This window comes from Capra hircus, chromosome 15 (assembly GCF_001704415.2).
Source record: "Capra hircus breed San Clemente chromosome 15, ASM170441v1, whole genome shotgun sequence".
Lineage (NCBI taxonomy): Eukaryota > Metazoa > Chordata > Mammalia > Artiodactyla > Bovidae > Capra > Capra hircus.
The window spans coordinates 41,547,080-41,559,109 of NC_030822.1; the positions used below are offsets into that span (position 1 = coordinate 41,547,080).

General features: G+C 34.4%; 1 protein-coding gene across 5 annotated transcripts in view; it reads left to right on the top strand.

Annotated features, from left to right (window-relative positions):
• The window catches only part of USP47 (ubiquitin specific peptidase 47), a 103,368-nt gene that overhangs the window by 61,798 nt on the left and 29,540 nt on the right, over positions 1-12,030 (top strand). For all 5 annotated transcript variants that reach the window (XM_013969606.2, XM_018059548.1, XM_018059546.1 and 2 more), the window contains 6 exons: positions 4,939-5,034; positions 5,116-5,268; positions 7,738-7,905; positions 9,644-9,775; positions 10,211-10,287; positions 11,101-11,156. In XM_013969606.2, the coding sequence (XP_013825060.2) occupies positions 4,939-5,034; positions 5,116-5,268; positions 7,738-7,905; positions 9,644-9,775; positions 10,211-10,287; positions 11,101-11,156 (682 nt within the window). The remainder of the gene's footprint in view (positions 1-4,938; positions 5,035-5,115; positions 5,269-7,737; positions 7,906-9,643; positions 9,776-10,210; positions 10,288-11,100; positions 11,157-12,030) is intronic.

Here is a 12,030-nt window from a genome sequence, read left to right on the forward strand (position 1 = left end):
AACATACTCAAGAGGTTCTCATGAGCTTATCGTGTGTGTGTGTGTGTGTGTGTGTGTGTGTGAGTGTGTGTATTAATAATGGCACAGTGTTTATATTTTATTCCATTTTTATGATCCATAACTTGTTTTTTAGTATCTAAAATATAGTTTAGCATGATTTTATTGTCTCATCACATTAAGTGAAGATAACGTATATAACCACATTAGCCCATACATACTTTATTTGTTGAATGAACAGATTAATTTAAACTAATCTTTATGGCTGGCTAATCTTTATTTATAATTATTCTAGTGGCAACTTTTTAAAAAGTGAACAGGAGACTAAAGAAAATTATTAGTATAGCTTTGACTGGTTTGTGAATCTAAAGAATAATTTCAGCTGTCTGAATCTACATAATCCCACATGTCTTCCCCAAACCATAGGCAAAAAGGAACACTAGCAAAACCCAACTGACCTGTACCTTTTGGATTACTAGGAAACAGAATAATATGAACTTTAAATTATGTGAAATAGCAAAATTATCAAGCTCCAGGAGACCTTCCAGTATTGTTGCAAGTGTGTGTGTGTGTGGAGAGTATGGAGTGGGATGCTTTAGAGACTCCATGAAACAGGAGTGGGGATTGGAAGACTTGAATGAAGATGAAATACCCTTAAATGAGAAAGCACAGCAGTACGTGCCAAAATAGTGAACTCGGACTGGGACTTGGTAGTTAATAGCACCAGCTACAGAGAAGGAATTTTAGAGTGAGAAGGGTTAGGAAGTGACAGCCTTGGGAGGAATTTTGCTTCTAGAGAAGGAGATAAACCAAAAAGGGATGATGAGTCTGAGTCACAGCAGCGAGGAGAAGACAGAAGGAGAACGATTCTGAAAAATGAAAGGGGACAACACCAACTTCTCTTCACCATTACCTATTCACAAAATTGCACTTCACTAAGTTAACAGAACATACTCACAGACTAAGGAATGCTCTAAAACTAAAGCTATAGAGCTGTTGAAAGAAAACAGAATATATGTATTAAAGCATTTCAGCTGATGAACAAATCTAGACATACACAGCCCTGAAAAAGGAAACTTCAAAAAAATAACCACAAAATAGGATACTGTAACACAGTACTCTGGACTGTTAAGTATTCTCAAGCAAGCAGAATAGAACCTGGCATCCAAAAATTTAAGGAGAGAAATGGGTTAGAAAAACAAAACAAGAAATGCAGCGTGAGCTGATCGAACTCAGGAAGGAAATTGAAGAAAAGATGAAGCTACATTAGAAATGAAGAACTAGTTATAAAATACTAGAGAGAAAATAGGACGGAATGAAAGCTAAGGAAGAATATAGAAAATGAGATCAAGTAAAGATTAGGATCTCAAAGCAAATGGTTATAAAGGAAGACTGGCAAATGAAATCCGACATAATTGGACTGTGTGAAGAATAAAAACACGGTAGTACAAAACTTATAAACTATAATCCAGGAAAACTTTCTGGGAATTGGGGAAGTTTAATCAACTTTTTGAAAGATTCCTCCCCCCCCCACCCCCAACATGCCTGGAAAAACAGATCTGGAATGATAAACTCTGAGACATATTTTAATAGATGTTTAAACTTGAAGGATAAATTGGACTGGCATCATATTTTTGAAGAGCAACATGCAAGTCATAGCAATAGAATAGCAGTTTCAAGGAAGTAAAAATTGTAAGCCAAGGATTTGCTGTCTAGCCAAATTTTTCTTCAATTATTATGGCAGTAGAATATCAAACTTTGAATATTGGGGGACTCATTGATTATTTTATCTGTAAACCTTGAGTTTATTAGAGGGTGAGCTACACCCACCCAGGAGATTACTGGGGAAGCTTCAGCAAAAGGACCGTGAGCATTTAATATGTTGTAGAATTAAGGACTAAACTGAACTGAAGGACTAAATAAAACAAGGGTGAGGACATGATAGAAGGAAGTATGAAATACTGTATCTTAATATACAAAGAATGCCTCTCTTAAAAAAGGAAAAAAGAAAAGGGGATGTAGAATGAGGTCATAGACGGTTAAATGGGGGAGACCAGGATACCATTTAAAATTGGCAGTCTAGACACTAAAAACTTAAGGAAAAGGAGGAGGAAGGGTTAAGAATACTAGCAAAAGTGTATATAAATACACTGGAACAAAATTACTAGCCTTCCTAAATACCAAAAGAAAATGTAGAAAAATAGCGAAGAAAAGCACCATGTAGAAAAAAACAGTAAATATTAATAGAATAATTAAAATACACAATAGTGACTGAGATGGAGCAAAACATTGGTCCTATTAGATATGGTTAGGCTTAAATTCCCTATTAAAAGTAAAAGATCTTCAAATTGGCTTACAAAACAAACATTAAAATTTGGGTTAAGCAAGAATCCAATAATGGATTGGCTAATTGGATTGGATTGCAATCCAATAATTTCCACCTTGCTAAACCAAGGTGGAAAATTTGTTAAGGCTCAGTATTTTTGTATGGTCTCCAAAGTGTCTTCTTACAGATTGCTTATTAGTTGGAAAGAGGAAAAAGTAATAACCATATCGTGAAGAAACTGGGCAACGCCTTGACCAGGTGATTGAAGTTAGTGTCACCAACAGGGATGTTAAGGACATCATGCCCTTTGACTATGTTACCCTTTGAAGAATACATCATTACTTATGTAGTAGTTTAGTAAGGAAGGCATAAACTGCATCTAACCGTGAGGAACATCAAACAAACCCAAATTGTGGAACATTTTATAAAATATCCTGGCATCTTCAAAAATTGTTAATATCATGAAAGAAAGGCTTTGGAACTGTTCTGATAAAATGAATCTGAAGAGGCGGTCATCCAAATACAGACTTTGTTCCTGGATTTGATTCTGTACTGGATGGAGAGAAATACTGTAAAGGACATTATTAGAATAATTGACAGAATTGGAATATGGACTGACAAATTACCAATATTAAATTTTCCTGAATTTGATTAACTCCTTTGTTTTTATAAGAATATCCTTTTTCTTAAAAAGTCACATTGAAGATTAACAGGGAAAGCGTGTATGAACCTGCTGTCAAGTGGTTTGGAAAAACACATAATGTGAATGTAGGTGGGAGAATGATGAAGCAAAGGTAGCAAAAAGTTAAAAGTTGGTGAGTCTGGGTAAAATGTTTAAGGGAATTTTCTGTTGTTCAAACTTTTCTCTGGATTTTAAATTTTAAAAATTATAGCTCTGTCTGTGAACTATAAGCCAGAAATCAGTACATATGTGTAGTTTCATAAAGTAGAATTTGAGTTACATAATTTTCTCACTCTCCCCCTTTTTTAAAAATATATCAAGTGTTGTACCAATTCAGTTTCCATTTGGAAAGCTCAACTGATTTTTATCAGTCTGTGTTAAGCTATAGATGTGATTGCTCTTAAAGCTTCTTTTGCTCGCATGTTTTTGAAGAATTTGCCTTTTTCATACTTAAAATATGCTCTAAAGAGGAAAAAATCATTTTCTAAATGTGTTCTTTTCTATGACCTCCTGTAAAATACTTGAATATATGGAGAAATGCCAGCTATTTGGTCCCCCTCCCCCACTCATTAATGCTTCTTTGTGTTCTGAGGACAAAATTGGAGATGGGTGAAGTTAGAAGCATTTTGTATATTTTTTCATAATTTTTAAATCATATTCCAAAATGAGCTATACCAAGCATTGTGTGAATTTTATATACTTGGTAGCTGTTTTTACACTAACTCCATTTTGCCAGATCAAGCTCATTTATCTTTTGAGGAACAACTTGTTCTATAGCAAAAAAATGTTTGAAGATATTTTGTCTTAGTGATTGCACTTCTTTTTCTTTATATGTAATAAATATTGTCAGACCATGTCCTTAGACCATGTGTGAGGAATAAAGGTGATATCAGATGAAATTGTGCAATCCAACCTTATATGCTATACAGTCCATGGAATTCTCCTCACCAGAATACTGGAGTGGGTAGCTGTTTCCTTCTCCAGGGTATCTTCCCAACACAGGGATTGAACCCACGTCTCCCACATTGCAGACAGATTCTTTACCAGCTGAACCACCAGGAAAGCCCAAGAATCCTGCAGTGGTTATCTAACTTATCCCTTCTCCAGAGGATCTTCCCGACCCAGGAATCAAATTGGGATCTTCTGCATTGCAGGCAGATTCTTTGCCAGCCAAGCTACCAGGGAATCCCCAATCATATATGTTGTACTAACTGAAACTTTTTTAATTGCAAAAAGTCAGTGATGAAAAATTGAAAACTTATATTCATACAGTTTTCTTGCTTCTGTGTTAAAGCTGTATGGAGAAAAAAAGAACCACGTGGTTCTGCTAGGTGAACAGTCCAGGAGCTCTCATACATTTTCAAGTGGAACAGTATCTGACAAGCAGTGAGATGGCTGCACAATGGTTTTCAATCTTGCTAATTAGTACAGTGGCGAATTACTAACTGACCCTAAATATAGTGATGAAAGAAAATTATTAGATTTTTAAGTGTACAGATAGTGTACACTTCAGAGCACTGTGTTTTTAACTGTGCAGTTTTAAATAGTCTCCTTTTACAAGAAGAATGCAGTGAGGTATACAACTGCTTTTTTAAGTGTGGAATTACTTTTTAATCTAAAGACTGAGGATCTGTTAGATTATTTAGCCAAAAACCACAATGTAAAGTCTATGGAAATTAAACAGAGATGACTGATGTGCAAGACCAGGAAACATAGCACTCATACAGAATGAAATAAATAATTTTTTGCTGTTTTATAATGATAAAATCATTTGTTGTTGATACTTTTTTCCCTTTTTTGCGTTTGAATTCCTAATTTTCTAGCCATTCTGTTTATGAGAATTTTGGTAATTACAATGTTTTTATATTCAGGACTTTATCATTAACATTATAATATTTCACAATAATTATACAACAATTTGTTTTCTAACTAGGAAGAAGCATTGCATGCATTTATTCAACCAGAAATCCTGGATGGCCCAAATCAATATTTTTGTGAACGTTGTAAGAAGAAGTGTGATGCACGAAAGGTAGATGCCATGTAGAAATTAATACTTAATTATCTGAGATAATATTCAGTATTCAGTAGATTCTCCCCACTTTTTTTTTAGGGTCTTCGGTTTTTGCATTTCCCTTATCTTCTGACCTTACAGTTGAAAAGGTTTGACTTTGACTATACAACCATGCACAGGATTAAATTGAATGATCGGATGACATTTCCTGAGGAGCTAGATATGAGTACATTTATTGATGTTGAGGATGAGGTAAATACTTAAAAATTATACTTCACTTTTGATCAGAGTAACGTGATATTCTTTGAAAAGACAAGGATATTAAACTCTGGAATTATTTATTTGAGTGATAATCTTATGTTTCATAACTTTCTCTCTTTTTAAAAAGTATGTTTGTGTGTTTGACTGTGCTAGGTCTTAGTTGCAGCATGTGGGATCTTTGATCTTAGTTACAGCGTGAGGGATCTCTAGTTCCATGACCAGGGATCGAACCCAGTCCCCCTGCAGGAGGAGCTTGAAGTCTTAGCCACTGGACCACCAGTCTCTAATATTTCATAACTTGCTTAGTTATTGAAATATAGCAGTCTAGAGATGGGCTGCATTTGTGTTTCTGGCACATGATAAACAGAGAACAAATACAGTGTATTGAATGAACAAGCAAAACGGGTAATGTGGCCTTAAATTTCTTGTTTTGTCTTAGTGACTTTTTCAAGCATTATGTTTTCTGGGTTGTTCTCATTTAAGGTTTTGCTGTGGTTGTTTAGTCAGTAAGTCATGGCTGACTCTTTGTGACCCCATGGACTGCAGCCTACCAGGCCCCTCTGTCCATGAGATTTTCCTGGCAAGAATACTGGAGTGGGCTGCCATTTCTTCTCCTGGGGATCTTCCCGACCCAGGGATTGAACCCAGGTCTCCTGCATTGGCAGGCAGATTCTTTACCACTGAACCACCAGGGAAGCCACTTAATGTTTACCAGCTCATAAATTGGCTAGGTTATAAACCTAGATAATAAAGATATTTTAAATTCGTGTTTTAAATGAAAACTTTTAAGATAAAGAATTCAGAATTAAATATAGTTTGAGAATGATACTTTGAGGGCTACAGATAATGCTAATTGATTTCTTCTACTCATTGACCTCCCCAAATTCTCTGGTTCCTCTGTCCTTATCCAGTAAAGGATTCATAATATCCCACTCTATTCATTTGGAAACTCCTCTGATTTAGTTATTAGGAATATGTACGGCCATTTAACACAGTTGTTACAGAGTGATTAATCTTCCTTATTCTCAAAACTGCCATAAAGCATTTTTTTCTGATTGGAATTCATCACAGTAGTTTAAAAATGCCTTTTCCCAGAGGTTCAAAAATAATTTCAAACATTCTCAAGTTTTATTTATGCTCTTAAGTACTAAGAGTCAAATTATTTTCTGAGCTTCACTTTCCCTGTCTGTAAAGTAAGAATGATAATTGATTTTTACAGCTTTTCTAAGAAGAGATTGCGTTAGATAAGAGTATGGTACTATAGATGTACTCATTGAATGGTACCTGTGTCCAGGTAATATTTTGAAAGGTTTAATTTGAAATAATATCTCAAACACTTGAGCTTAAGCTAGAAAATCTATCCATATTATACCAAACTTTCAAAGGAGATTTCCTACTTGGAGATCAGTATTAGATTGGTCTTCTTATATTCCTAATGTAGTTCTTGTAAAAGGAAGTCTTTTGCAAGAGAAAAAAACTGAGGCAGAAGGTTTGACAGGAACTTTGAGGAAGTTATAGGTCCATTTCTTGGGAGAAGAGTAGATGTTCTGGCTTAGTTAAAAGAGGTTTTGGGAATGATCTCTTTGAACTTCATGTAGAATTCTAAATTTGGTTTTCATTTCCATTTTTCCTTGAACCAGACTTTCTTGAAGAATGAAGACTATATGTTAGATGTAATCCTTACAACAAAATTCTTGGCAAAAAGTTGGTACTTACTACATATCGCTTGGTTAACTCAAGAACTTCTATGCAGCACCTTAAACATATCAAGGGCCTACATTTTAGAATGTAGAGTTTAAGAGAAGAGTTTTCAAACTATGTATTTAAAATATTTAAGGAGAAGGGAGGAAGGAGTTGTTTGAGGATTTCTAGGAAGAATTCTTTTAGTTAAATTTATCTGAAAGATTTAAAAATCATAGAAGCATGGAAAAGTATTATTTACTGTTGTTGCATTTCTACCTCCTATAACTGGAGTATAAAATTCTTGAGAGAGACAGTATATTGTTTTTCTTTCTAATTGTCTGTAATACCTAGCATAGCGGTAAACTCAATTGAACTTTTTGTTCAAGAAAGGAGATGGTATTCTTTTGGTATTTGAGAACAACAGAAGCTCACTTTGGAGCTTAGGTTCTCTGCTTTTATGGATTTTGATGAAAGAAATGGTAGTTTTATACTGTTACTTTGCAACTGTAAGCATAAATGAGGTTTAGTAGAATTCTGAATCAATAATTTGTTAATAGAGGATATTAATAAGGAGGTTAACAAATGGTTTTAAAATACACTTTTTTGTTTAAGGTCTCACTTTTTTAAGAGAAAATAAATTTGCTTAAAGTAGAATAAGTTTTTTTTATTAGCAGTAGTGTCTTAAATTTTGCAAAAAAGTTCACAGCATTTAAATTAAAAGGTTTATATTTTCCCTTTATTTGCCTTATAATTGTAAGATTATTATGTTTTATTAAGAAATCTCCTCAGACTGAAAGTTGCACTGACAGTGGAGCAGAAAATGAAGGCAGTTGTCACAGTGATCAAATGAGCAATGATTTCTCCAATGATGACGGTGTTGATGAAGGAATCTGCCTTGAAAACAATAGCGGAACTGAAAAGATTCCAAAACCTGGACTTGAGAAGGTATTTTATAATTTGTGGATTTTAGTTGAAAGACAGAATAAAGTAATTGCTGAGCTGCTATTATAATTCTCTTTAAAAATTTTAATTGTTACTGGTTTTAGGCATATATGATCAGGATTAAACTTTAGGAAAGACTGCTTACAGGTGGAAGCATTGACTTCTGAGACACTGAACTGTAACTGGCCTTTGAAGTAACAGCAAGGCTCTAAATCTTACATCAGAGTTTTCTCATATAGCGAATTGAAAGCATTAGGCTAGATTTGTTAATTTAAAAGATTCTGGCTGTAGCATCCTTTCTGAAACAATAAGAGAATTAATCTTTTTTAAATAGGGAACCCCTCAATTTCCCTCCCCTGCCCTATGACGGCCCTTAAGGGACTTCAAAAAATGATATAATTCCATGGATTATAATTTTAAAACTACAAGACTGAATAATATCTAGGATAGAATTTTTTTTGTTACTAGGTCAGTGGTTTTTAAGATTTTTCAAACTACTTCACATTTGTGTGATTTGCTTTTTTGAGGGTAGAATTACAGATCAGATGTCTTGAGCGTGGTGTGAATAATGGATTGCCAGTGTGACGACTGACCGTGAATTCAAGTCTCACCCAGTCATATTAAATGCAGCCTCTTTTAAGGCAGTATTTAAGAATGGAGTTTCACTTGCATAAATCTGTTTTTAGACCAAGACCATCATGCTCATCACCATTACCACTACTCTTTACCTTTTAAAATTATCTGTTTCTTTCAGGGCGGATAGATGAGTGTGAATTGCTGTGATTAATAATGTAGCAGATATATCATAACTTGGTATAAAGATCATTGCTTTCAAGCAAGAGTTGGAAAACTATGGCTCAAAAGCTAAATCCACCCCGTGCCTGGTTTTTCTACATAGACAATTATGTCTTATCTTTTTTTTTTTTCCCCCCCGCTTTGTCTTGTTCCACTGCATAGGATTTCCCATACCATGTTGAATGGGAATGGTGAGAGAAGACACTCTTGCCTTATTATTCCCAGTCTCAGGAGGAAAGTATTCAGTCTCTCATCATTAAGTATGATATTGGCTCTTTCATAGGTTTTATGGGCTTTTTGTAGATGTTCTTTATCAATATGAGGATGTTCCTCTCTTCCTAGTTTGTTGAGAGTCCTTATCATGGATGGGTTTGGATTTTGCCAAATGCTGTTCTGGTTTCAATTGATTATGATCATATAACTTGTCTTCTTTAGCCTGGTTTACATTGGTTGATTTTCTGATGTTGAACCAGCTTCACATACCTGAGAGACATCAAATCAATAGATTAGTGTGTTACAGATACTATATAAATACATTAGAAGATGTTCAAAATCATCTTATTTGAATTTTTAAAAATGTTAGTTGAAATGTATTGATTTTGATGTGCATATCAGAATAGTCTCGTGTTAAGCATCTGCTTCTAAAAGATCTGCTTCAGACTATTTTCTTCTTTTTAGATAAATATATAAATTTATATCTCAGTTATGCATTGTTCTAAAGGTTATAGCATAATTAAAATGTGAAGGAATATGTTGAATGAAACTTGTGGTATATAAAATTATGTGGTGAATTACCATTTTAATGATCTTGGAGAAAAGTTGATTTGCCGTAAATACGTAGGACAACTAACATACTACCTCACTGTGTTTTAGTAGAGAATAAGAAATATACAAATTACGGTTTTGTGTTTCTCCTGTCCTCTGAGCTACTTTTTTTTTTCCTTAGAATTCCTTGATCTATGAGCTCTTCTCCGTTATGGTTCATTCAGGGAGTGCTGCTGGTGGCCATTATTACGCTTGCATAAAGTCTTTCAGTGATGAGCAGTGGTACAGCTTCAATGATCAACATGTCAGCAGGGTAAGGAGGAATTTTTTAAGATTATTATTCTGAAAGACAAGAGTAGGGATGTTTCTCATCAGTAGAAGGGTTTGTTAAAAATGGGAGACAGTCTGTCCAGTGAAACATTTTAAGACACATACCTAATCAGTCTTTTGTTTTTGTTTTCAATAAATTTCCTTTGGTTATTGTTGTTATCTCCTTGTTTTGTTTTATTTTGAACTTGTTGAGTGTTGTAGAGATAGATTCCCAGTTTTCTTCTTGGCTTAAGCCTTCATGTGAGCTGCCTATTTAAGAGGACTAGAAATGACTGGCCATTAGTAGCCACTGATTATGATTACATTTTGAGAAATGGTATCTGTGTGGTCTGTTTAACTCTGAGGTTAAAACTTGAGTTCATATTGACATAAAGGTGTTAGATCGTTCAAAAAAAGTAAGTACTGTAACAATTTTTAGATAACACAAGAGGACATTAAGAAAACACATGGTGGATCTTCAGGAAGCAGAGGATATTACTCCAGTGCTTTTGCAAGGTAAATAACTTCCTGGTTTTACTGTTCATAAATTAGAATTACAAGCTTTTCAACATTTATGCATTAAAAAGATTTAACCCAGGGGTCGACAAGCTGTAACCTATGGGTCAGATTCAGCTTGCCTGCAGTTTTTGAAAATAGTTTTATTGAAACTCCACCGTGCTCATTGGTTTAAATACTGTATGTTCATCTTTTCCCACCACAACAGCAGAGTTGCCCACAAAGCCTATGGCTTTTACCATCTGGCCCTTTTCCATAAAAAATTTGCTGACTACTGGCTTAACTGTAGCAAGTCATCCAAGAACAAAGGTTTTTTGAAGATTTTACTGTGTTACCAAGAGAAGACAGAGGATTTTCTCATAAATGTGTCAAAGTTGTCTTTTTTCCTGCTGCTGCTGCTGCTAAGTCGCTTCAGTCGTGTCCGACTCTGTGCGACCCCAGAGACGGCAGCCCATCAGGCTCCCCTGTCCCTGGGATTCTCCAGGCAAGAACACTGGAGTGGGTTGCCATTTCCTTCTCCAATACTTGAAAGTGAAAAGTGAAAGTGAAGTTGCTCAGTTGTGTCTGACTCTTAGCGACCCCATGGACTGAAGCCCACCAGGCTCCCCCGTCCATGGGACCTTCCAGACAAGAGTACTGGAGTGGGGTGCCATTGTCTTCTCCTAGAATGTTTAAATCTGAACCTGTTCAAGAATACATTATTTTTAATTTTTTGAAACAAAACTTCTATTTAAAGTAAAAATTTGATGCTAGGAAATGGAATCTTTACAGTCAACTTTTTGTCCCCATTAATCATTTTTATGTTTTTACTAGCTCCACAAATGCTTATATGCTGATATATAGACTGAAGGACCCAGCAAGAAATGCAAGTATGTTGACATATAGTTACTTGATTTTTGTCTGTGTTTTAAACAAGGTGTTTTGGTTTTGTTTTGTTTTTTTGGCAAGCTTTATAAATCCAGATAACTACTTTTAAATGATAGGACTATTAAATTTTTTATGTGTAGAGAATTAATTATAAAGATAGTTTTGAGGTAATACTAACTGGTAAAAGTATTTGGGAAAAAGTTGAACTTTTCTTTGTAACACACTAAGAGACAAAACTTAACTTACTCTGCATTATGTACATTGGATATTTATTTCCAATAAGATTGTATTCTGTGTAGTTTGGTGCAGTGATGACAGTCCCTGATCTGTATAGCCATCATAACTCACAATTTGCATGTCCCAGAGGAAATTATTTATTTAACTTTTCTGAGTCTTACTTTCCACATATGTGAAATGGGGATGTTATAGGTTTTTTTTTTTAGTATTTTATAGCATTGTTATAGAAAATTGAGATAAAATTTTAAGCATTTAGTTTCATACTAGAGTTAAATATCTTTGCTTATTTGCTTAAAAAGCAAGTAAAATTTTAAGAGTCAAGTATGCATCCTTTATTATATTTTAATTTTATTAAGAATCCTAAAAATAATGCTGTATACAAAGCATGTGGATTTGCCTTCCTTTTTTTCCTTTTATAATTGCTACTTTAAAAAATTACAGTTCCTATGTTTTCTTGCTAACTCTGATCTTGACAAACAGTATTTGCAAATAGGTGTATGATGTGTGTGTGTGTACATAGAGATATATAGACAGGTGATAATGTCCGCTCATATTTTCACAATTAATCATTGTCTTTGATTTAAACATATTTCCTTTGTTTAGAAATTGCCATACTGTAAGTAAGTCTTTTAAGCAGTC